At 45.1% G+C, this 26,777-nt stretch overlaps 1 protein-coding gene across 1 annotated transcript; it reads left to right on the top strand.

The window, feature by feature from the left end:
- The first annotated feature begins 17,803 nt into the window (after positions 1-17,803).
- On the top strand, positions 17,804-18,652 carry LOC134412313 (uncharacterized). The gene is made up of 2 exons (XM_063146213.1): positions 17,804-18,290; positions 18,513-18,652. Exons 1-2 carry the CDS (start codon positions 17,804-17,806, stop codon positions 18,650-18,652), a joined length of 627 nt encoding a protein of 208 aa, XP_063002283.1.
- The last annotated feature ends 8,125 nt before the right edge of the window (positions 18,653-26,777 follow it).

The following is a 26,777-nucleotide window of genomic DNA, read 5'->3' as shown; positions in this document are numbered from 1 at the left end:
GAAGATATAAAGAACCCACACAGGGAGAGAAATGAGTTAAGTTCATATACTGTATATCTCAGCCTGTCTATCCATCTTCCCTTTGTCAAATACATATATGTATAGAGAGTGATTTTCTACATCATACTTGCTTTGTGTGTTGTTTAAGGCACATCTTGGTGATTGAAAGATGACTAACTATGGAACATATGGACTATCGTCACATACCAGCGACCAATCGGGCCGCGAACCCTCAAGTCAAGGCTACGGACACTGGTTCGGTTCGACGACCTCTCGTCCCAGGTGCTACGAGCCATGCAGCTACGGTGCTAGTGGAGGCTACGGTGGCTATGGAGGCCATGGAAGCTGTGGTGGCCATGGTGGCTATGGCCGAATGGGTTGCCAAAGCGGTTTTGGTGGCGGTCTCGGTGCACCATATGGTGGATATGGTGGCCGTGGAGGCTGTGGCAGCTGGTGCAACCCAGGCTCCAACTCTTCTTCCAAGTGGGGCTCTGGCTGGGGAAACTGATCTCTGGAGCTCTCCTAGTGATGGGTTTGGTGTCCTGGGAGTAAATGAAACTGGAAACACCCGTTCATTTCCAGATGCCTTTTTACAGCAGTAAATTGTAAGCAGGAATCCGGTTTCCAAAGCTGTATTTGGAACAACTCCAATCACCGTGCATTTTTGTTCCGTAAGCAATAGTTGGGTTGACAAGGTTTATGATTTTGTACCTGAATGCATATCCAAAGCAATAAAAACTCACAGCAATAAAAATGTACATGAAACTCCCACAATGTCACATTGCGTTTTTGAATAGTTCTCTGCCTATGTGTTAAAAACTCTCCCGAAGTCTACATTCCCAATCTCCCACATTCAGAGGTCTTAAAACACAAGTGCTTTCCAACTCAAATATGAAGACATTTTTTTTTAGATTTTTTAAAATTTAATACTTCAATACACTACATACATCAATACAATAAAAAACCAATACTACATAATACATAAATTGTTGTATATCATTTGATAACATTAAATTTTAAATATTTAAGTATTAAATTTTAAAAAATCTAAAAAAAAATTCTAACTTATTCTATTAACATAATCATATTTAACATATGAAGACATGAGTGAATTTGGGTAAATTCTTATGAAAAACAAACAATATTCTCACCGAACTCTACAGGCCAAGATTCCATAGGTACAACTGTTCATGGCATGGAGAAGACCATAGAATCATAGAGTTGGAAGGGGCCCATAAGGCCATCAAGGCCATCCCCCTGCTCAATGCAGAAATCGACCCTACAGCATACTTGACAGATGGTTGTCCATGTTATACCTGCCTGTCATGGGGCTGTTAAAGAAGAGGAGTCTTTTCAGGAAAGGAAAGGAAAGTAGAAATTCTAATACAGCACAACAAGCATGGTTACACAGGGATGAAAAGCTAGACATTTAAGAACTAGGTATTCAAAGCTCTGGGCTTGGATGGACAAATCCATCAGTCTTAGTTTCTCCTAGATTCATTTTTTTAAAAAAATATCTCAAATTCTTTCCATCCTAGTATGAATAAACATGTAAATATTGGCAAATTCTGATCAAAAATGAACAAACTTAACTTCACACCCATTCCTATCTCAGCTGCAACATTATATATGAAACCCCTGGTTCATTAAATGTTTTCTATGCCTGGAATTCCTTCCCTGAACACATACCACTGTTATGTCCTCAAAATACACCTTGGCTTGTTGCCTTGTCCCACACACCAATCTAGGAACATAGGAAGCAGACTTCTACTGAGGTAGAAGTTCCATCTAGCTGAGTATTGTCGATAATGGCTGGCGGTGACTCTCCAGGAATTTCAGGTAGGAATTTTTCCCCATCTCTACCTGGAAAATATCAGCTTCATGTATATGCTGATAGGATCTGAACTAGCTGTGCCTGACCATGAAAGGGATCTTGGGTTTGAGGTGGACAGCTTCATGAAAATGTCAGCCCAGTGTGTGGTTGTGAAAAAGGCAAATTCCATGTTAAGCACCATTAGGAAAGGAATAAAATGTCAAGATCCTACTCCCCTTATGGAAATCAATGGTGCAAACACACTGAGAATTCTGTGTTTGGTTCTGGTCACCACACCTAAAGCAGGATATTGCAGAGCTGGAAAAGGTGCAGAAAAGGGTAACTCAAATGATCCAGGGGCTGGAGCATCTTCCCTATGAGGAAAGGTTATAGCAACTGGGATTGTTTAGCTTGGAGAAAAGGAGGCTAAGGGGAGACATGATAGAGGTGGACAAAATGATGCATGGTGTGGCAAAAGAGGACAGGGAGACATTTTCCCCCCTGCCTGATAATACTTAAACCTAATGATACAGGACAGATCAAAGGAAGGTCTGTGCATAGTTAAACTATGGACTTCAGATCCACCAGATGTGTGGGAGAGCCCACCACCTCCCTAGGTAACTGGTTCCATTGTTGTACTGCTCTAACAGCCAGGACATTTTTCCCGATGTTCAGCTGGAATCTGGCTTCCTGTAACTTGAGCCCATGAGTCCGTGTCCTGCACTCTGGGATGAATGAGAAGAGATCCTGGCCTTTTCAAGGACTTGAAGAGTGCTACAATGTCTCCCTTCAGTCTTATCTTCTCCAGGCTAAACATGCCCAATTGTTTCAGTCTCTCCTCATAGGGCTTTGTTTCCAGACCCCTGATCATCCTGGTTGCCCTCCTCTGAACCCCCTCCAGCTTGTCTGCATCCTTCTTGAAGTGTGGTGCCCAGAACTGGACACAATACTCAAGATGAGGCCTGGAGAAATGAGATAGGGCTCTTTCATCTCCCATAAGAGTCCTATCTCATTTCTCCACATCATGCATCATTTTATACACCCCAACCATGTTTCTTCTTTCTCAACTTTTTTGAAGTTAGAAAGCCCCAAGCATTGTACACTTTCATTGTAGTGGAAAAAGTTGTGCAGGAAGCTGACAAAATGCAATTACTAGATGCTCTGCCAATGTCCTATGAAGGGATGCCTGTAAACTCCTCTCATCCAAATGTCTCTCTGGAGAAGTCCCAATTACCTGGTTGCATTTCCAAAGTCCCAATTATCTGGTTGAGTTTCCAAAATGAAACCAATCTATTATGAATCCATCATCATCATCATCATCATCATCATCATCATCTAATATATTGAATACAAAAATACTATACAACATTGAATACAAAAATAATTTAAATACATAAAACTGATTAAAACTTTGTTATCTTTTCGGCGCCAGGTCAAGACTTTTCTCTTCTCCCAGGCATTTTAACAGCATTTAGCAACGTTAAGTTTGTTTTTAATGGACCCCAGAATTGTTGTTTTAAAATGGATACTGTTGTTTTTATACCGTTTTTATGTTTTTTTAAATAAATTGTATACTTTTAATGTTTACTATTTTTAATTGTTGTAAACCGCCCAGAAAGCTTCGGCTGTGGGTCTGTATATAAATGTAATTAAATAAATAAATAAATAAATAAATAAATAAATAAATAAATAAATAAAAACATATAAAACTAATACATTATTAAACTAACAGCCAGACATCTTAAAATTTGGCTGGGTAGGCTTGCCGGAAGAGATCTTTGAAAAAGAAAATGCCCATATTTTGTATTGAGGGCTGTCCATGTGCCTCGGTTTTCTACTGTGTCATGTCTCCTTAGTCATCTCATATCACCAACGTCCACATGGTTATGACCCATGGCATGCTCCCTTTCCCCCATGTGCCAGAGTGGGTGCATGAGCTTGTCATGGTGTTGCGCTCACCTTGGAGGCTAGATGTAGGGCAAAGGCAGGCATACCCAGCCAAATTTTAAGATCTCTGGCTATAAAAGCCCGCATTGATGATTGTTGGCCCCTGTTTAGATCTTTCTGGTACCTTCTGCAGAGTACACATGGCTGATTGCTATGGGACCAGTTAGGGTTTAGTTACATTCATTTGGTTGTTTGACCCATGGGCCTGACTCACCCCACACGCTACACTGATCCAGAGGATACAGTTCAGGGATGTTGAATTCAGTTCCAGAGAATTCTTATGCAAAAAGAAAGAAACGAAATGAAATACATCCCAATGAGCTTCGAGATGGAGTTCAGAGCTCAAGTTCTGCCAATTTGAACATCCCTGCATAACACCATTGGGTAACCAGCCACCAATTTTGGAAGTCTGAGTAAGATTACTGAGAATTGGCAGACTCAAATCCCTCACACCATCTACAGCCACAATTCGTAGATGCAATGTGGGCTGAGAGGTGGAGTGGTGTATTTATTTATTACATGTATATCTATTTATTGCATTTATAACCCAATTTTTTTTCCTCCAAGGAACCCATAATCATCATCCTTTCCATTTTATCCTCGTAGCAACAACCCTGTGAGGTAGGTTGGGCTGAGAGTCCCTGACAGGCTGAAAGTCCCCCCCCCCCATGAGATTCCATGGCCAAGTGGGGACTAGACCCCGGATCGCCCGACTCCAACTCCAACCACTACACCACATTTATATCCCACCTTATTTTCACTGTGGCATAAGGAGTGAGGTCATTATTAGAGGAGGAACCCAAGGCTAAATTAGGTCTCCTTTTAGAGCCCATAAAGACTGAAGGAGTGGATGATGTATCCCAAACATGTTGTGCTTGCTTTGTTTTACTGGCACCACTAAACAGCATCATAAACGTCATAAACAAATTGTGCAACAATTCAAACATTCGGTCCATATATACATTCCTAATGGTTGTTTGTGAAGCTCTCTGGACGCCTTGAATTAAAGGACGCCTAACGACGCTTTAGCCCTCACCCCGATGCCACAACCACGTGACTTTGACCCAAGGTGTTGTTATTTTCCGCAATGCAAAGGCAAGCAAAAATGAATTGTGACTTTGAATGAGTGACTGTTCTGCATCAAGCCTAAGATCCTTGATCCTGATGGATCAAGGGGTCCTTTAGAGTTGGAAGGGGCCTATAATGCCATTGAGTCCAACCCCCTGTTCAATGCAGGAAACTACCCTAAAGCAACCCTGACAGATGGCTGTCCAGCTGCCTCTTGGAGGCCTCTAGTGTGGGAGAGCCCACCACCTCCCTAGGTCACTCGTTCCATTGTCGTACTGCTCTAACAGTCAGGAAGTTTTTCCTGATGTCCAGCTGGAATCTGGCTTCCTTTAACCTGAGCCCATTATTCCATGTCCTGCAGTCTGGGAGGATCGAGAAGAGATCCTGGCCCTCCCCTGTGTGACAACCTTTCAAGTATTTGAAGAGTGCTCTCATGTCTCTATCATGTCTCCCCTCAATCTTCTCTTCTCCAGGCTAAACAGGCCCAGTTCTTTCAGTCTCTCTTCATAGGGCTTTGTTTCCAGACCCCTGATCATCCTGGTTGCCCTCCTCTGAACACGCTCCAGCTTGTCTGCGTCCTTCTTGAATTGTGGAGCCCAGAACTGGATGCAATACTCTAGATGAAGCCTAACCAGGGCTGAATAGAGAGGAACCAGTACCTCACACATCCTTTCAGTAAGGATGCACAGATCAGCAGGACTTGAGTTCCCTGACAATCTCCAAATTTCATCTCAAAGTTCATTCCAACTTGAGTCCATATCAGATTTTGAGTTTTCTTTTGTTTTGCTTTTTTGCATGCAAATCCATGCTAATTTTAATGCACGTTTTTCCCAAATCGACACAGCAACGGTGCGCATCTTTGAAATATATGCCTCGCTTTCCCGTGGTTTAAAGCAGATTGGCACACATTTTTCAAAAGCACACGTTTTTTCCATGCATGTTTTTTTAAATACTTTCAAACACATTTGGGACAGGAGGTGGTCTGAAAATCAGATTGCACGGTCAGCAATGGGACAGACATTGACCACTGGTTGTGTCTGAGTCTGTGTTCGGTCCAGAAAGCGGGAACTTGGTAAACCCTGATACCCGGTTCTTTGACACTATATGGGCATCATCACAGTAGTGTTTTATTGCATGCTCGTTACTGGACAGAAAGAATAAAATGCAGAGGAGGAGAATTATGTACCCCAGGTGTCTATGGTGGCTATGAATGCAGTCAGTCTTCATTTAAAAATATATAAGATAGGCAGAGCAATTTCAAAATATATTTAGAGCTAAACGTTTGGGCTTCATAAGAACATAAGAAGAGCCCTGCTGAATCAGACCAAGGGTCCGTCTAGTCCAGCGCTCTGTTCACACAGTGGCCAACCAGCCGTCAGCCAGGGATGAACAAGCAGGACATGGTGCAACAGCACCCTCCCACCCATGTTCCCCAGCAACTTGTGTGCACACAGGCTTACTGCCTCGAATACTGGACATAGCACACAACCATCAGGGCTAGGAGCCATGGACAGCCTTTGCCTCCAGGAATTTATCCAACCCCCTTTTGAAGCTATCCAGACTGGTGGCCATCACTAATTTAACTATGCACTGTGTGAAGAAGTCCTTCCTTTTATTTGTCCTGGATCTCCCACCAATCCATTTCATGGGATGACCCTGGGTTCTAGTATTTTGAGGGGGGGAATCTCTCCCTACCCATATTCTCCATACCATGCATCATTTTTTACACCTCTATCATCTTAGCCTCCTTTTTTCCAAGCTAAACAATTCCAGTTGATGTAACCTTCTCTTGTAGAGGAGATGCTCCAGCCCCTTAATCATTTCCATTGCCCTTCTCTTCATTTTCTCCAGCTCTTTAATATCCTTTTTTAGGTGTGGGCTTCCTCTCTCATCAGTAGCTATGAGGTTCAATGGATACCAAGAGAGGCAGTTCAAAATGCTGGGAGGTGAAAATTCCTAGAAAAGGAAAACAGAAGAGTGATTGGTAAAAAATGTATGAATTGTCCTCCAGATTAAGGCTACATGGACTAAGAGTTCTGAGTCTGTAGATCCAGGCATTTTCCTTCCTCTCAAGCATGTCAATATCATTCAGTATCACTGTGGATGGAGTAACCATATGGTCCCACCAAATGTGAATAAAAGGTCCCATTGAATCGTATTGGGAGCTGAGCGTCTACCTGATTAGCAGAATGATTTTGAGGCTTGGGAGATCCAGGAGGGGAATATGACTGAATAGGGTTACTGGTGACATCCCAGGTGAGGTTTTCAGGTAACGCGTTGGTACAGTACAAAACTCTGAAAAATTATAAGGGGAAGGAACAGCTCATAAACACCTTAAAATGAAAGGACTTTGTTGGGTGGAATCCGCTTGCTTTGGTAATGTCAAGCTGCTGAATAATTATGACAAATAGGGTAACAATTACAACTCTTTTGGGAGTCAGCCATGCGACATACAGATGGGTTCCTGCCCATCCAGAAGCCTCAAAAACAGTATAAAAAGGGCCACCTCTGCACAGATTTTTCAACCACTTCTCCGAGTAACCATCTCTTTCGACTCCTGATCCTCTGAGAAGGTAAGTACCAACGGAGGAAAATGCCTTGGCAGCACAACCAAAAGTCTCCACTTCCTTACTGAAGGGTATTTCAGCATTGCTACATAGCAAGTAATAGTCTTAGTCAAGGAAAGGATGCTTCTGATGTTGTTCTCGGTGAAATCTCTCACCAGATTTCAGGGGGTCTGGATTCCTGGTGGTGTTTCCTAAGTGGATCAGATGTACGAGGACAAGGCTTCCAGAAACTGGTGCTCCCTAGGAGTTGTGGACTAAAAACACCATGATCCCCAGTCAGCACGGTGATGGCCGATGTTGGATGGGGTGATAGGTTTTGTTTTCCAGTACAGTTGGAGAAAACTGGGTTAGGTGTTCTCCATGGTTTCATATTTTAGTATTTCTCAATTCTGGATAGAGCACTATGAAAACCAAGCTCATGGTATTTCCCCATTCTTTCTGTTCATTAGTGACTTTTTCAATAATAATAATAATAATAATAATAATAATAATAATAATAATAATAATAATTTTATTTGTTACCCACCTCTCCCTCTGGATTGAGGTGGGGTACAACACAAATAAGCCTATATACACCAGTTGCTGGGGAACCTGGTCAGGTGAGTGCTTTTGCACTCATGTCCTGCCTGAGGGTTCCTGGTCGATAGCTGGTTGGCCACTGTGTGAAAGCTGGACTAGTTAGCGTGATCTGGCATGGCTCTTCTTATGTTCTCCTCTAATTTTTTGTTCTGTATGTTAGATAGTCAAAAAGCTTTGCCAATCATACCTACAACTGTATATATTAAAAGCATGCATGGTTTAGTGACGTACATTGGGAGAGTTTGGCCCCATTCAGAAGACACCTTAAACCATGGTTTTAACCACAGTGGTTAAGCCAGAAAGCCAGGCTGTGTTCAGAAGACACCTTAAACCATGGCTTTAACTGTGGTGGTTAAGCCAGAAAGCAGGTCCGTGTTCTGAAGACACCTTAAACCATGGCTTTAACCATGGTGGTTAAGCCAGAAAGCCAGGCTGTGTTCAGAAGACACCTTAAACCATGGCTTTAACCATGGTTCAGCCAGAAAGCCAGGCCGTGTTGTGAAGACACCTTAAACCATGGCTTTAACCATGGTTCAGCCAGAAAGCCAGGCCGTGTTCTGAAGACACCTTAAACCATGGCTTTAACCATGGTTCAGCCAGAAAGCCAGGCCGTGTTCTGAAGACACCTTAAACCATGGCTTTAACCATGGTTCAGCCAGAAAGCAGGGCCGTGTTCTGAAGACACCTTAAACCATGGCTTTAACCATGGTTCAGCCAGAAAGCCAGGCTGTGTTCAGAAGACACCTTAAACCATGGCTTTAACCATGGTTCAGCCAGAAAGCCAGGCCGTGTTCTGAAGACACCTTAAACCATGGCTTTAACCATGGTGGTTAAGCCAGAAAGCCAGGCTGTGTTCAGAAGACACCTTAAACCATGGCTTTAACCATGGTGGTTAAGCCAGAAAGCCGGGCTGTGTTCAGAAGATACCTTAAACCATGGCTTTAACCACAGTGGTTAAGCCAGAAAGCCAGGCTGTGTTCAGAAGACACCTTAAACCACGGCTTTAACCACGGTGAATAAAACAAATAGCCTTATTCACCATGGTTAAAGCCATGATTTAAGGTGTCTTCTGAACACAGCCCGGCTTTCTAGCTTAAACACCATGGTTAAAGCCATGGTTTAGGGTGCCTTCTGAACGGGCCCTATGTGTGCATCAGTAAAACACCACACACAAAAAAGAATCCTGATGCAATCATACATGCGAGCACATCATGATTGCTTGCTTGAAGTGTTTACCAATGCAGGTTATCAGCAACATCAACGGTAGGAATTATTGTTGGTACAAAGCGAAGCCTGTGGCAGTCAACGTTACTGCCTGGATGGAGAAATATTATGGGGAGGCAAAGTATATCCCAGTATGAAACAGCTTTCTATTTTCTTAACATGTCAAGATTTTTCTTGCGTGGGATTTCACTCGTGCACACAGATGTCACTGCACGTCGGTAAAACTCCACACAAAAAGAATCTGGGTACAGCCATAGAACACACTAATTCACATAAAAGGGTTGTTTTATTGCCCCCCCCCCCCCCGGATGAGACAGCATAATTCTTTCATGGGATCGACACCCTGCCAGCTGAATTGAGAAATTCAAGAGCAGTTTTTTGATACTATTGAGGACTTGTTTCTGAACCCAGCTTATATGTTGATGTTGCAAATAACAGCTGTGTTGTCTTGTGTTGTCAAATAAATAGCCCATTCCAATAGCAAAAGCTGCCTTCTCCTTACTATGGTCTCCCACTTGCCATTTCAGATCTTCCTTTCCTCCAGAAAGATGGCTTACGGAAACTGTTGCTTCACTTGCGAATCCCAATGCCCCCCGCATCACGTGCACATCCAGCCACCGCCCTTCTGCATCACCGTGCCGGGGCCCATCATGTGCTGCGCCGATGACTCGTGTGGCGTGTGCTGTGATAACCCCTGTGGCTGCGGAGGGGGCTGGGGTGGCCGAGGCGGCTGGGGCGGATCCGGTGGTTATGGAGGTGGCTACGGAGGGGGTTGTGGAGGTTGCTGCGGAGGCCGAGGATGGGGCCGCGGAGGAGGGAGTTGGTAAGACCTTGTTGGCGGTCGTTTCACATGCTGAACGTCCGAAGCCACGACGACCCAGCGACTGAGCCCAAAACCATGATTCACTCCTGAGCTTTATGGCCAAGTTTCCAAAGCCTCCCACGTTGAACGAATAACAACCGTTTAACGCTCTTAGGAACCTCGGAGCGTGGCCTTGCATTTTTTCTCTTTGTGCGCTACTTGATTTAAGTATTGTCCTTCCAATCTTTCTCTCTGATCACTATCCTCTTCTCCTCTCTATGCTGCATAAGTGAGTGTCTTGAATTCTCTTTAAGCCTCTCTTATGTCGCCAATGCAGAGCAAAGCCAAGGAACCTCAACCGGCGTCACTCCTAATCAACTTGGGGTCTTTCCACTGCTTCTTGATCCTCATTTGTTTCTCCTGTCTAAATCTGCCTTGGTAGACCAACATGTTGGGGGAATGGGGTCAAACTAGAGACTTCAGCATCATACTCTACAGATCTGGCCTGAAAAGGACAGCCACGTTGAACTGTATCAACCTCCTATCAGAGCCTTTGTTGATCGATCTCCCTCTGCTTTCTTTGATGTCCTCTCAACAACAATTTAAAGAGAGAGTGACTTTCTTTGTGAACTGTTCTTTTCTTTCTCAATAAAGTGTCATTGCATCTTAATTTCTGTCTCTCTGATTTTGTTCCATCTATTATTATTATTATTTATTACGTTTCTATACCGCCCTATAGCCAAAGCTCTCTGGGCAGTTTACAAAAGTTAAAAACAGTGAACATTAAAAAGAAATATACAAAATTTAAAACCATAAAAAGCATAAAATACAAACAAAAGCAGACAATATCCATTTAAAAACAACTATTCTGGGGTCAGTTAAAAAACTCAGCCTATGCTGTTAAATGCCAGTCTAGCATACTGTTCTTTTGGATACGTGCAGCAATGTGACTGACCATATGCCCTCTTGATCCTTGTCCCCCCTGGTTAATGGATGATCAGAGCTCTGGAAACAAAAACCCTGTGAGGAGAGACTGAAAGAACTGGGTGTGTTTAGCAAGGATGGAACTTCCCTCTAATCCAGCAAGGTTATATTTGCATTCTTAGGCCATAGCTAGACCTAAGGTTTATCCCTGGATCGTCCAGGGGTCAAACCTGTTCATCTCGTTGACACACAGGGGATCCAGTGCTCAGGCAGGGGTGAACCCTGGATGATCCCAGGATAAACCTTAGGTCCAGCTGTGGCCTGGGTTGCAGCACATGCTTGAACCTCACATATGTGTCCACAGTGCCAACTTCCAAACAACTACCAAACAAAATTCTCAGAGACAGCTGAGAAGAGTCTCTGAACATAAAATCATAGAACATAAAATAGTAGAGTTGGAAGGGGCCTCTAAGGCCATCGAGTCCAACCCCCTGCTCAATGCAGGAACCCACCCTAAAGCATCCCTGACAGATGGTTGTCCAGCTGCCTCTTGAAGGCTTCTAGTGTGGGAGAGCCCACAACCTCCCTAGGTAACTAGTTCCATTGTCGTACTGCTCTAACAGTCAGGAAGTTTTTCCTGATGCCCAGCCGGAATCTGGCTTCCTATAACTTGAGCCTGTTGTTCCGTGTCCTGCACTCTGGGAGGATCGAGAAGAGATCCTGGCCCTCCTCTGTGTGACAACCTTTCCAGTATTTGAAGAGTGCTATCATGTCTCCCCACAATCTCCTCTTCTCCAGGCTAAACATGCCCAGTTCTTTCAGTCTCTCCTCCTAGGGCTTTGTTTCCTGACCCCTGATCATCCTGGTTGCCCTCCTCTAAACATGCTCCAGCTTGTCTGCATCCTTCTTGAATTGTAGAGCCCAGAACTGGACGCAATACTCTAGATGAGGCCTAATCAGGGCCGAATAGAGAGGAACCAGTACCTCATGTGATTTGGAAGCTGTACTTCTATTAATGCAGCCCAAAATAGCATTTGCCTTTCTTGCAGCCACATCACACTGTTGGCTCATATTCAGCTTCTGATCTACAACAAGTCTGAGATCCTTCTCATTTGTAGTGTTGCTGAGCCAAGTATCCCCCATCTTGTAACTGTGCATTTGGTTTCTGTTTCCTAAATGTAGAACTTGGCGTTTATCCCTATTAAATTTCATCCTGTTGTTTTCAGCCCAGCACTCCAGCCTATCAAGATCACTTTGAAGTTTGCTTCTGTCTTCCAGGGTATTAGCTATCCCACCCAATTTTGTGTCATCTGCAAATTTGATAAGCATTCCCTGCACCTCTTCGTCCAAATCATTAATAAAATTGTTGAAGAGCACTGGGCCCAGGACTGAGCCCTGCAGTACCCCACTCATTGCCTCTCCACAGTTTTCCCTCATGGCCCTCCTCTGAATCCCTTCCAGCTTGTCAACATCCTTCTTGAAGTGTGATGTTTTATTCTGTTACTGATGTGTGTTTATAACTCTGCATTTTATGTATTTGTTTTGTTATCATTTTAGCCACATTTTTATTGTATTTCTCCCTCTCACCTCTTTTTATCTGGTAGTAGTAGTAGTAGTAGTAGTAGTAGTATCATTATTATTATCAGTATTATTATTATTAGCTATGTTGAGCTCCATTTTCTTGGAGAAAAGGTGTGATACAAATCAAATCATATTAATCTATCTATTCAGCAATCATTCAAATTATCAATTGCTCTTAAAGAGGTGGAAAAAAAAGACCCTAATTCAGCAGTAACATGGTTTAATACATAAAGGATTTAAATGCAGAGGTTTAAAAACTATGCACTCAAACCCCTGGGCCTGTATGGATGAATTCGTCTGTGTTCCTTCCACATTTGTTCTTCTCTTCTGATGTTTTTCCCAAAATCTATAGTTTGTTTTATTTATTATTTATTTATTTATTTACAATATTTATATACCACTCCCCATTGAAAATTTCGGAGCGGTGTACAAGATAAATTTTAAAAAAGAATATAACACTTAAAACAGATTTTAAAAGAAGCAAATACAGTGACTCCTGGCTGGACATTAAGGAAAGGTGTCCTGGAATAATGATGTTTTCAGGAGGTCAGGTGCCTGCCTGACCTCCAGAGGCAAGGAATTCCACAGGAGGGGGGCCACCACGCTGAAGGCTCTTCCCCTGGTGGATTCCAATTGGAGGATGGATCTATGTGGAACCACCAGAAGCAGACACTCGGATGACCTCAGTGACCGGGCAGGTTGGTAAGGGAGAAGGCGCTCTCTCAGGTATCCTGGTCCCAAGTTGTTTAGGGCTTTGCACACTAGTACAAGAACCTTAAACCTGGCCCAGTACGAATAGGCAGCTGGTGCAGTTCCCTCAGCAGAGGAGTTACATGCTGGAAAGGGGCAGCTCCAGACAACAGCCGAGCTGCAGCGTTCTGCACTAGCTCCAGCTTCCAGAACATCTTCAAGGGCAGCCCCACATAGAATGTGTTGCAGTAATCCAGTCTTGAGGTTACCAATGCCTGTACCACCGTGGCCAAGATATCCCTGTCCAGGAGAGGCTGTTTTATCACCAATATGGAGAATTTTGAAACTTTTGCAAAGTTCTTACCAAATTGAAAAGAAACAAAATTCTCACCCATCCCTGGACTCAGCAGGGGCAGGTTCCTTTGTTAGATCTTCCATCTTTTCTTTTCTTTTTCTTTTTTAAAAGGAAACAGGCTCCCTGGTACACTGGACTATTGGTGCAACATCTGCCTGTCCTGGAGCACAAACCCTCTCTGGAACAACCTATGAAAGTCAATGGATCCCTTCTCCAAGACCAAATGGATAAGACAAGGGCCAGACCAGGGGAAAAGATCGTGCCATGCTTTCTTCACCTCCTTGATTTGAAGGGAGTTGGAATCCTTGCAGGAGAGTTGAGAAGTGACCATATTTGGGGCTTGGGTGGGTGGAAGAGACTCCCTCAAATGCCCTGTCCTTTAGGTACTCAAAAAGGATCTTCCCTGTTTTCTGATTTGAGCACTCAACAGTGTTTTTGTGACATCAGCAATCATTCGACCAATCCCCACTACCCTCGCATACTTACTGTAGAAGGCAAGCATATGTTCTCATTGGGAAAGTGGGCCTTTCACTACAACTTTCCTGGAGGAGGAGGCTATCCATGGCTACTAGCCCTGATGGTTATGTGCTACCTCCAGTAACTGAGGCATTAAGCCTGTGTGCACCAGTTGCTGGGGAACATGGGTGGGAGGGTGCTGTTGCACCATGACCTGCTTTGGTGGTCCCTGGCCAACAGCTGCTTGGCCACTGTGTGAACAGTGCGGACTCGATAGACCTTTCTAACTTCTTATGTTACTATGGATCAAAGCAGGAATAGCAAAACAAGAACGCAAGTAATATGATGCATGCATTTTTTTTAATGATATTGAAGTTATACAGAGTTATAGAATAAGCTAAGACAGAACAAGAAATAGCATTTCTCCAACATCTCAATTCATTATCAGAGCTAGAAAGGCACACGGCAATCCTGGTTCTTTCTGGTTGTTCCACTTGAGCTTCATTATTCCGCCGATTTGGGTCAACGGCTCAGCGGATGCAGCCCCATCAAAGGAACTTCTCTGTAGATCAGAGCTGTGGAACCTGTGACTCATCAGATGTTGCTGGATCACAACTCCCATCAGCCCCAACCATTGGCCATCCTGGATAGGGCCAACAGGAGCTGGATTCCAAAAACGTCCAGAGGTCAAACCCAGCTGTAGAACATCTCGTATAGCTTAGGCACAAGTCCAAGAGCAGACCACCAATGTCCTTAGCAAACTCTGGATCTCTATCTCCATCCCCACTGCAACCTTTTCTCCTCCAAGCCAGAGATTGTTTACAAAAACACTGAGATAGAACGGAAGGTCAGAGAGCGACAAGACTCATAGTCGAAAGATCAGCATCACAGGGAGCAAAAAACATGAAAAAGAAGAATGAAAGCCTGACTTTTAGAGTTCCTCTGAGCAGCTGCAATCAACTATCTTTGAGCTTGCTCAGGCTCATAGTCAGCCAGGCTGAAAACAGTCTCGGCCACAGAACTATGTCAAAAGTCCAATGCCGGGTCATTCCTTGAGTTTCTACAGGTTTCTTCTGGGCTTGGTGTGAGCGGTAGGATTACCATCCCCAGCCACCAGAACAACCCCAGCCAGATCTTCGCCCGTAGCCTCCCCAGCCTCCGTATCCACCACAACCTCCTCCGTAGCCTCCCCAGCCACCGTATCCTCCACAACCTCCTCCATAGCCTCCCCAGCCACCATATCCTCCACAACCTCCTCCGTAGCCTCCCCAGCCACCATATCCTCCACAACCTCCTCCGTAGCCTCCTCTGCCACCATATCCACCAAAACCTCCTCCGTAGCCTCCACAGCCATAGCCACAGGGCGCATCGCAGGACACGGCACACGAATCATTATTGGAGGCACTCATGATGGGCCCCGGAATGGTGATGCAGAAAGGAGGGGGCTGAATGTTCACATGGTGAGGAGGGCACTGGGATTCACAGGTGAAGCCGCAGTTTCCGTACCCAAAAGTCATCTTTCTGTGGTGGTAAACGGTCTGAAAGACAGCAAGGTTGGGTTCAACATCAGCATAACGCAAAAAACATTGCAAGGGTTACAGCAGGGATGGACAACTTGGGTGGCTTGCAAAAGCAATTTTTCAACATGCACACCTGGACAATCCCCATACTGTAGGGTACCCCACACTCTGTGGAGCTGCAAGGAAGGGAAAATAGTGGTTTGCTATCAGTTTTGGATGGGAAACCTCTTTGATGCTGTAAAACAGTCCCTAAGCAAAAAAAAAAAAGTCATTTTTAACTCTCTGTAGCACTAAAACCACCCTTTTTCAAAACATAAAATGGATTGATGGGTGAGGTTGTCACTGCCACCGAATTCGGGATGATCCCGAGACTGCAGGAGGAATCAGGTTTTACCAGGGGGCGTAGCTAGACCTAAGGTTTATCCCAGGATCATCCTGGGTTCGTCCCTGCCTGAGCGCTGGATGCCCTGTGTGGCACTTAGATGAACAGGTTTGACCCCAGGACAACCTTAGGTCTAGCTACGGCCAGGGAGTATTTACCCCTGGGAAAACCTGTGCTTGTCCCCCTCTGCCCCAGGGAGACCCTGTGCATCATTTGGACACACAGGGACTCAGCCGTGACCAGCCCACATTTTCGGGCTGGTGTAGAAACGGCCCTTGACTCCTATATGTTGATCGCTGCAGAAGAGAGTTGGGACATTTTGCCTTGTTAACTGCAGGTTTGCATGTATAATGTTCGATCTTCCCAACAGAACAAGTTCAATGTTTGGCATCTCCAGTTGCATGGATAAGATAATTTGCGCTGAATGCCTGTCAATTCCTATCTTTGACTTGAGAAGTTTCCTTCAAGATCTGCTTCCAGGTTTGGCTCGAGGTAAAAATCATTCTAGAATATTGCGTCAATTTCAACTCTCCATGGTGGAAACCGGTGTCCAAAGGTAGCAATTAAGAATTGGGCCAGAACTTGCCGCTCCCCATAAATTTGGTACCATCTAACCTTTGGGTCACCATGCCTCCCTCTGACCTCCAGAGTTAGCTTGAAGGAATTGCAACTATTTCCTACCTACGAGAGAACTGAATTAGATCAGAACATACCTGGTTCTCCAAGGAGAAGATGCAAAGATGCTCTGTTCAGGAGTGAAGAGAAGATGATGAGAAGGTCTGGGATGAAGTGCTCTTTTATACCATTCCCGGGGCACCCTTGGGCCCTTGACACATCCCTTGGGCATGCTCAATTTGGAATTAATGACTGGATTACAGCTGTTGTAGGGATCACACCCAAATCATTGTAATTGTTGACACTGCAATTTCCTGAGCTTTAAGAGATGGACCACAAATGGGCCAAGCTTGTGGGGAAATCCAAGCATGGCTTTTGTGAGGGTGTCTTTTCATGGAGTATGGATCTGACGGTGGATGCCCTCGATGTTGGCCATCCCCTTCATCAAATGATCTGATCTTGTTACTCAATCTCCACCGATGTATTAGCCATCTGCCATTCCTCGACATTTGGGTTCTATCTTTTGCAAGGATGCAGAATGTGTGACCATCCAGATATTGGACTAGCATCCTTTAGCATTGGAGGTGCGCATTTGCGCAAGTGTGCACATGTTCAGGAAATTGTGAAAAGTTCCCAATAAAATTAGTGATTGCTTGTATTCACATTGGAAGCTGCAAAAAGGGGGATGTCAGTATTATTTGTGAAATGTAACTTATGTCTTGTATATCCCTTCATTTTGATACTGTACTGGGTTTTTTTTTTGGGAGGGGGGCGGTTAGAACCAAGAATTGCCCCACAACATTTGGAGAAGTACACAATCTGATGCTTAAGTACGTTCCAATATGTACATTAGATCAAGTGATGTACAGTGGATCCAGTCAGTTCATATTGCGATACTGCCAAGTTGAAGTTCTCTATCCCTCCCTCTTCACAGGTAGCTTGGAGTAAGTCACATTGAATTCAAAGAGGCTTAGGCCACAGCTAGATCAGGTGATATCCCGGTGATCACCCCGGGATCATCCCTGTTTGACCACATGATGCACAGGGCATCCCGGGAGCAGGGAAGGATGATACCTCCCTTGGCCCAGGATATCGGCCTACCCTTTTAGCCCACTTTTCCCATGGTCTCAGGATGATCCCGAGACTGCAGAATGTGTGGCCGGGCATTGTGGGTTGTCTCAGCTCCTCATGAGTAACTGCAAGGAGCCAGGCACAGGGCACAGAGTGGGGTTGTTGAACCCAACCTTACTCTCTTTCAGACCCTTTTCTACCATGGAAAGATGACTTTTGGGTACAGAAACTGCCACTTCACCTGTGAATCCCAGTGCCCTCTGCACCACGTGGCCATTCAGCCCCCTCCTTTCTGCATCACCATCCCAGGGGCCATCATGAGTGCCTCCAATAATGATTCGTGTGCCGTGTCCTGCGATGCACCCTGTGGCTATGGCGGTGGAGGTTGTAGCAGATATGGTGGCAGAGGAGGCTACGGAGGAGGTTGTGGCGGATATGATGGCAGAGGAGGCTACGGAGGAGGTTGCGGTGGATATGATGGCAGAGGAGGCTACGGAGGAGGTTGTGGTGGATATGATGGCAGAGGAGGCTCCGGAGGAGGTTGTGGTGGATATGGTGGCAGAGGAGGCTCCGGAGGAGGTTGTGGTGGATATGGTGGCAGAGGAGGCTACGGAGGAGGTTGTGGTGGATATGGTGGCAGAGGAGGCTACGGAGGAGGTTGTGGCGGATATGGTGGCAGAGGAGGCTACGGAGGAGGTTGTGGTGGATATGATGGCAGAGGAGGCTACGGAGGAGGTTGTGGTGGATATGATGGCAGAGGAGGCTCCGGAGGAGGTTGTGGTGGATATGATGGCAGAGGAGGCTACGGAGGAGGTTGTGGTGGATATGATGGCAGAGGAGGCTACGGAGGAGGTTGTGGTGGATATGATGGCAGAGGAGGCTCCGGAGGAGGTTGTGGTGGATATGGTGGCAGAGGAGGCTACGGAGGAGGTTGTGGTGGATATGGTGGCAGAGGAGGCTACGGAGGAGGTTGTGGTGGATATGGTGGCAGAGGAGGCTACGGAGGAGGTTGTGGCGGATATGGTGGCAGAGGAGGCTACGGAGGAGGTTGTGGCTGATATGGTGGCAGAGGAGGCTACGGAGGAGGTTGTGGCATGGGTGGGGTGGGGAAGATCAGGTATTTATTTATTCATTTAAAAAAACCTCATGGATTGCAGTTCTACCCTAGTATCTTTGATGGGAGAACTCCATTGAAACATTCATAGCTATGTATGTGTGTCTGACCTTCAAGTTTGTTAGCAAAGGTTTGGGTTGACATTTCAGATAGGGACATGTCGTAAGTTTGACCACAGATCTCTTAATTATTACTGTCCAAGCATTTCTTTTCAACCCTCTTTTATAGTTATGCTTTGCTTGTTTATGTCTCTCTGATGTGGAAGGCATCAGCTCAGCTTTTTATAAATCTAACACGCAACATGGCGCAATATTGCATTTCAAGCTTTAAACTGAAAGGATTTCTTTCAGTGAGTTATGAGTGGGCAGGAAATAGACCAATTATCACAAACAGTGATGTACCAATTACATGGTGGTTTTGGGCTGGAAGGGGGTACTCAACGCAAAAGATCAGTTTGGTCACCTTCTAATTATATCTTTGTACATGAAAAGCTACCAACCATCTTTGCAGGCACTCCTGAGATGGTATAAAAGGGATTTCAAACTCAGAGGGTATCAAACGAGAACATCTCTTGCTTTGCCATCACGCCTTGGGGTTTCCGTCCTCAGAATACCAGGTATTTATTCATTTCGACGCCAAGTAAAAACATGGCTTTTTAACAAAGCCTTTAATGGTTAAATTCACTAAGAGGGCACATAGTTTTAATTGTTTTTACTGCTTTTAAATTATATATTGTTTTAAGTTGGTTCGTGGTTTAATTTGTTTATATCTGTGTATATTTATTGTTTTATACTGTATGCTTTTATCTGGACGCCAGCCTGAGATCCTAATGATCTAGGGCGGGATACAAATGTTTTAAATAAATCAATGAATAAGTATGTATGATGATGGTTTTGCTTAATCTCTGCCTCAAACTTCCCACTTCTGGTGCCTTCCAGATGTGTTGGAATACAACTCCCATTCACCCCAGACAACAGGGCTATTTGTCTGTAGGCCAAAACAGTGAGTTAATCAGAGGGACATTCCCAAATTCTCCTGAACCAAATTTCTCCCCAGATTTTAGCATTCCAAATGACATAGACTCATAGAATCATAGAAGCATAGAGTTGGAAGGGGCCTATAAGGCAATCGAGTCCAACCCCCATGCAGGAATCCCCCTTAAAGCATTCCTGACAGATGGCTGTCCAGCTGCCTCTTGAAGGCCACTAGTGTGGAAGGGCCCACCACCTCCCTAGGTAACTGGTTCATACTTCTCATTTCCAAGATAGGAGTGGTGTCTTCTCATGTCGCAGAATAATAGAACTTTGGAGTTGGAAGGATTTTCCAGTCCAATCTTCTACTCAATATTACAATAGCACCCCAGGTAGTTGCCTGCCTAGCCTCTTCTTGAGGACCTTCAGCGAAGGACAGTCCTATAAAGGCAGTGTAGTAGGACATTTCTCCTAATGTTAAGCCAAAATCTAGTTCCCTGCAATTTCCACCTACTGGTTGTGATCCACTCTATGGAGCAACAGAGGAAAAAGTCAGCTCCAGCACTCGTATTTCCAATATAAGAAGGCAGTCAAATCTTCCTTTAATTTTTTCTTCTCCAGGCTAAACATACCCAGCACTTTCAACCAAATGTTGTGCAGTGTTCTACACACCCTCTCTTGGTTGCCAGTTTTCAGTTCACCGCATGTGCCTCTCCCCCATTTTTTTCTGATGAGCACATTGATAAAATATGGCACACACACACCACTGTTCATAGAATCATAGAATAGGAGAGTTGGAAGGGGTCTATAAGGCCATCGAGTCCAACCTCCTGCTCAGTGCAGGAATCCACCTTAAAGCATCCCTGACAGATGGTTGTCCAGCTGCCTCTTGAAGGCCTCTAGTGTGGGAGAGCCCACAACCTCCCTAGGTAACTTATTCCATTGTCGTACTGCTCTAACAGTCAGGAAGTTTTTCCTGATGTCCAGCTGGAATCTGGCTTCCTTTAACTTGAGCCCGTTATTCCGTGTCCTGCACTCTGGGAGGATCGAGAAGAGATCCTGGCCCTCCTCTGTGTGACAACCTTTCAAGTCTTTGAAGAATGCTATGATGTCTCCCCTCAATCTTCTCTTCTCCAGGCTAAACATGCCCAGTTCTTTCAGTCTCTCTTCATAGGGCTTTGTTTCCAGACCCCTGATCATCCTGGTTGCCCTCTTCTGAACACGCTTTTCAAAATATCATCTTGTTCTGATTGTCTTGGGGTATTCAATTCATTATGACGTATTCCAATTTTATCATTTCAGACCCTCCTCTCTTGTTGAAAGATGCCTTACGGAAACTGTGGCTTCACCTGCGAATCTCAATGTCCCCCACACCATGTACAGATCCAGCCTCCTCCTTTCCTTATCACAGTCCCGGGGCCCATCATGAGCTGTGCCGATGATTCATGTGCCGTCTCCTGTGATGCACCATGTGGCTATGGCTGGGGAGGAGGCCGTGGAGGCTGTGGTTGGGGATATGGCCACTGCTGAGATCCCGGGCATGTCAAACTTAAAAAGAATATCCATGAAAACAAACATCCAGAAAAAAGAACAATCCCATGTTACACAGAGTCCTCTTGGTATAGCTTCCAAAAATGCTGACACCACGCAGTCTCATATGGAAGTTGTGAAGGGTCTTCTCAGCATCATTGAAAGCCCTGCCAACGCATTTTTCTTTAGCTTTCTGACATCTACCACTGTAGTAAGTTTTCACATGGCAAGGCTTCTCCAAAAGAATCCTGAGAATTGCAGTTTGGCAATGGTTCGTTTCTCACTGAACTACACTTCCCAGGATTCCCTGCGGCGTGGACATGTCTCTTCAACCAGTTGGTGTAGATACACCCTGAGCGTATAAGTTTCCATGTCACAGAATCATAGAATAGTAGAATTGGAAGAGGCCTCTAAAGCCATCAAGTCCAACCCCCTGCTCAATGTAGGAATCCAACTTAAAGCATACCTGTCCATCATATGCCAATTACCTCTGTGAGCTTGATCCATACAGTGGCTCAAAGCGTGTTTGTATGAGAATAGTCCATGTTCCTTGTTCTATGCTTGCAAATTCAGAACTGCAGTAGTTCAGATAGTGAACATTGAAAAGGGCTTTCGTTGCTTCCTTCTGCCATGTGGACTATGCCCCCAGAATTGTTTTATTCCATTTGCAGACTATTCAAGGATTACTATGGGCCATGCATGCATACCACAGGGATTATATGGATCAGAACCATTCACATTGAGAGCCAGTGTGGTGTAGTGGCTAAAGTGTTGGGTTCTAGTCCCCACTCGGCCATGAAAACCTACTGGGTGACTTTGGGCCAGTCACAGACGCTCAGCCCAACCTACCTCACAGGGTTGTTGTTGTGAGGATAACATGGAGAGGAGGAGGATTATGTTCTCCGCCTTGGGTTCCTTGGAGGAAAAAAGGCGGGATATAAATGAAATAATAAATAATAATAAATAATATTGGCACACGGCCCATATCTGGACATACTTACGTGATTAAGCCTTGTTCTGTGTTCAGCCAGGGTGAACTACATCCACAAGCAATATAATTATTTCCTTTGAATACTGTAGTCTATTTCAAATCGGTACCATTTTGTCCTGCCTGCAAACTTGTTTTCTTCCATTTTATTTATTTTTTTGCATTAAAAGTTCTCATGGCATTCTCATAACAACTGTCTTTTGTTGCTCTTTTCTCTTCTGTTCTTGTTTTGGCTCCTTCCCACGCCATGCACTGAATAATCTGGGGCTCTCCAGAGGTTATTAATATGAATAGCAGACCCGAATTTGGTATTGCGTGATCTACTGCAACTTTTTCTTTGACATTGGAATCACCATTCTCCCCCAACACTACTGAGGTTTCATGAATTTTTCGCCCCTCCCAGTCCACTCCCAGGGCAGAATTCCTGAAGGTCAGATCCTGAGACTCACACTGCTTCAAGGCTGTGACTAAGAATAGCACCTGGCAGATCATGGATAGGGCCTTGTTAAATTATGGAACTCACGACCACAAGATGTAGTGATGGCCCCCAATTTGGATGGCTTGAAAAGGGGGTTGGATAAATTCCTGGAGGCAAAGGCTATCCATGGCTACTAGCCCTGATGGTTGTGTGCTATCTCCAGTATTCAAGACAATAAGCCTGTGTGCACCAGTTGCTGGGGAACATGGGTGGGAGGGTGCTGTTGCACCATGTCCTGCTTGTTCATCCCTGGCTGATGGGTGGTCAGCCACTGTGCGAACAGAGTGCTGGACTAGATGGACCCTTGGTCTGATCCAGCATCATGGCACTTCCTATGTTCTTATGTTCTTGTGAAATAAGGTACCTTAGTGGGCAGAGGATGTCACCAGTCTAGTTGTGACTGGTACTTTGGGGGAGGAGCCTAACAGACATAGGAGGAAGCTGAGCAATAGCAGAAGACCATTAGTCAACTGAAGAGCAACCCAAGGTGAATGGAACTCAGTGGGCACCCACCAAATTCAGTGTCCCTAGATGATGGAGGACACCATTATTATTATTATTATGATTTGGGGCAGTCAACAATCACCATTTGTTGCTTTAATCCTGTGCATGGTGGGAAATTCAGTGGTGCCTTCCTAGCAGTCCTCTGCTGCAGTTTCATATTTCCAGGGTGTTCATAAAGGCCAGGATTGGCGTTGATGTTTCTAGGCCTTGCCAAGGTGCGGTGGTCTCAGCAACCATTCAAGGTTGCTTTCTCCTGATGTTGAGTGCATAACCATCCCTCTACATGCTGTCTCCCTTTTGCTTCTTTCCTATGGGAGCCTGAGAAGTCAAAAACACTAAACATCGGGTCAGATTCTGACTCCAGGAAACCCTCCCTCTGCATAACGCACCCTCTACAAATCTTATTTGTTTATTTATTTAATTTACAATATTCATAGGCTGCTCCCCATTCATGCATTTCAGAGCAGTGGGCAAATCGAATAAAAGAGTACAAACACACTAAAAGTACAATTTTAAAAGAACCAAAACAGCTGGTTGTTAAGGGAAGACTTCCTGGAACGACAAGGTTTTCAGGAGGCGCCGGAAGGAATACAAACCTGGTGCTTGCCTGGCCTCCAGAGGCAGGGAATTCCATTGGATGGGGGCCACTACACTGAAGGCTCTTCCCCTGGTGGACTCCAATCAGACCATAGGTCAATATGGCATCGCCAGAAGCATACCCTTGGATGACCTCAGCGATTGGGCAGGTTGATAGGGGAGAAGGCGCTCTCTCGGGTATTTATTTATTTATTTATTATTTAAGGATTTTTATGCCGCCATTCAGCCAAAAAAGGCTCTCACGGCGTCTTACAAAAGTATTTCTTGACAGTCCCTGCCCACAGGCTTACAATCTAAAAGACATGACACAAAAGGAAAGGGGATTGGGAGGGAGGAGGAGGAGGGGGGAAAGGAAAGCAAATTCAGGCACTACAATCTTAGTTGGAAAGTTCAGCAGTTACAGTTGACAGCAGGAGGGAGGGGGGGCTCTCAGCTGGAGCTGGACCCAGGCGCGGTGGAGAGGTGCCTGGCTGCTGCTTCCTCCCTCACTGGTGGCCTCTGCAGTGACAGTTGGTAGCAGGAGGGAGGGGGCTCTCAGCTGGAGCTGGACCCAGGCACGGTGGAGAGGTGCCTGGCTGCTGCTTCCTCCCTCACTGGTGGCCTCTGCAGAGACAGTTGGTAGCAGGAGGGAGGGGGCTCTGAGCTGGAGCTGGACCCAGGCACGGTGGAGAGGTGCCTGGCTGCTGCTTCCTCCCTCACTGGTGGCCTCTGCAGGTATCCTGGTCCCAAGTTGTTTAGGGCTTTGCACGCTAGTACAAGAACCCTAAAACCTCACCTGGCAGTGAATAATCAGGAAGTTTCATGCAGGAGAAGACAAGATACAGAGGACCCAGACTACTTGAGACTATCTGGGGTTTTTTTCCCCCAGTACATTAATTGAGTCTGGGAGCAAAATGTCAGCCAATGCACTTTGGCTTAAATGGATATAAGAGAGGCTACATGATTAGCCCAGGTTTACAGTCACGTGGTGGCATTTTGCACTAGGGACGAGCATATTTTCCCTAATCCATCACCAGATCTGGACCATGGGCAATTAACTGGAATGAGCCAGGAGCCACAGGATCAGTTGGCAGGGGGTTGGACTGGATGGCCTTGTAGGCCCCTTCCAACTCTGCTATTCTATGATTCTAAGCAAGCCAGGATGGGTGAATCAAAGAGTAAGTCAGAACCAGGGGACAAATTAGGAGACAGAACTGGCAAACAAGGGCCAGATCTACCCCGAGTAGGATATGACACTTTGAAAATGGTGTGAAAACTGTCTATGGAGTGTGTCCTGCGCCCCAATCAGTTATCATTACTGTATAAACCATTTGGAAGCAGTAGTGCAGGTCCTGCCATAGAGGCAAGATGAAGGAGTAATTGAAGTAGGACCACATGAACAGCTCAGGAAGACTTCATTTCTCCAGCAAGGCTCAAATGGAAGCCCTTTTAAACTCCTTCCTGTCCAAGGATATCCAATGGCCAGCGATGTCCCTGAGAAATTGGCACTTAGCTGCATTGGACTCACTGCATTCCACCAAATTGGATTCTCGAGCATTTTTTTGTTTAGTTCTTCTTCTTTCTTCTGTCCCAATCTTTACTCTGTCCCTTTCTGTTTGGAAGTATGGTCTGAAATTAGGGGAGGGCCCGATAATGGGAGAAGCTAGGCTCTCATTTGTTGGGAGTGTTTAAAGAAAAGCTTGACAGGAATCTGTTGCGGATGGTGAATATGCAAGATCCATCCACTGAGCAGAGCAGTGGTCTCTTCTAACACCGATTCCAGTCTCTGAGAGACTGGTGGAAGCCATGTTTGATTTCCCAGAATGCTTCATTCCAAGGCCCCATGACGGAAAGTGGAAATGGAGAAACCAGTCCATTTGAACTCCTTGATCTCCAGTAACTTCTAGGTTCCTACAATGTGACTGCAACAGTGTGTGTGTGTGTGTGTGTGTGTGTGACACATTATTTTCTAGCACCCTTATCAAACTTTTAAGTATTTGAAGAGTGCTATCATGTCTCCCCTCAATCTTCTCTTCTCCAGGCATGTTTAGCCCCAGAGAAGAGAAGATTGAGGGGAGACATGATAGCACTCTTCAAATACTTAAAAGGTTGTCACACAGAGGAGGGCCAGGATCTCTTCTAGATCCTCCCAGAGTGCAGGACACGGAATAATGGGCTCAAGTGACAGGAAGCCAGATTCCGGCTGGACATCAGGAAAAACGTCCTGACTGTTAGAGCAGTACGACAATGGAACCAGTAACCTAGGGAGGTTGTGGGCTCTCCCACCCTAGAGGCATTCAAGAGGCAGCTGGACAGCCATCTGTCAGGGATGCTTTAAGGTATATTCCTGCAATGAGCAGGGGGTTGGACTAGATGGCCTTATAGGCCCCTTCCAACTCTACTATTCTATGATTCTATGATTGTAACAGACCATCTGGGGCATTCTTCGGCTCCTGTGGTTTATCTCTGGTTTTGTTCTCCAAGGGTGGGATGGTTACACCATTTGGGCTTACACCCTGAGGATTTTTCTCTTTTTAAGGATGCCAAGGAGTGAAAGTGGAGAGAAAAACCAGGAAGTCTGTTTTATCTTGTTTTAGTCAGTGAGTCATTTTTCGAAGAACACCTGTAGCTTCAGGCCATAGTTTTGCACAAGACTCTTCCCAAGTTGCATCATCAGAATTAAAACAATGTGATTTGCAGGTTACATTAAGACCATAAGAAGAGATTTCCCGGATTGTATTATGTCATCTCATCTAGAGAAGGATGATTTTTTAAAAATTTCACTTTCTCTCCATTTCACTTCCCCCCCCCCCTCCTAATCTTAACTTCGCCCCCTTTCAAACATTGGGAATATCTCAATTCTGGTTTGACCAAAACTTTGAGAGTCTGTTGTTAAGAGATCACATGAAAATGCACAGTCATATTTGTGGGCATTTCTCCAACTATATGCATTTGTGCAAATCTTTGCATGATGTACACGTCTTCTTTTTTTGCAAACACCTCTCCTAACATGTTGCATTTC

The sequence above is a fragment of the Elgaria multicarinata genome, chromosome 21, assembly GCF_023053635.1.
Source record: "Elgaria multicarinata webbii isolate HBS135686 ecotype San Diego chromosome 21, rElgMul1.1.pri, whole genome shotgun sequence".
Taxonomy (NCBI): domain Eukaryota; kingdom Metazoa; phylum Chordata; class Lepidosauria; order Squamata; family Anguidae; genus Elgaria; species Elgaria multicarinata.
Note: the sequence above shows the minus strand (reverse complement) of the source record. Positions and strands in the feature narration are given on the sequence as shown.

Coding starts and splice junctions, on each gene's coding strand:
- LOC134412313 (XM_063146213.1), top strand. CDS start 17,804: ATGACTTTTGGGTACAGAAACTGCCACTTCACCTGTGAATCCCAGTGC. Junction 18,291..18,512: donor CAGAGGAGGCTACGGAGGAG/GTTGTGGTGGAT, acceptor GTGGCAGAGGAG/GCTACGGAGGAGGTTGTGGT.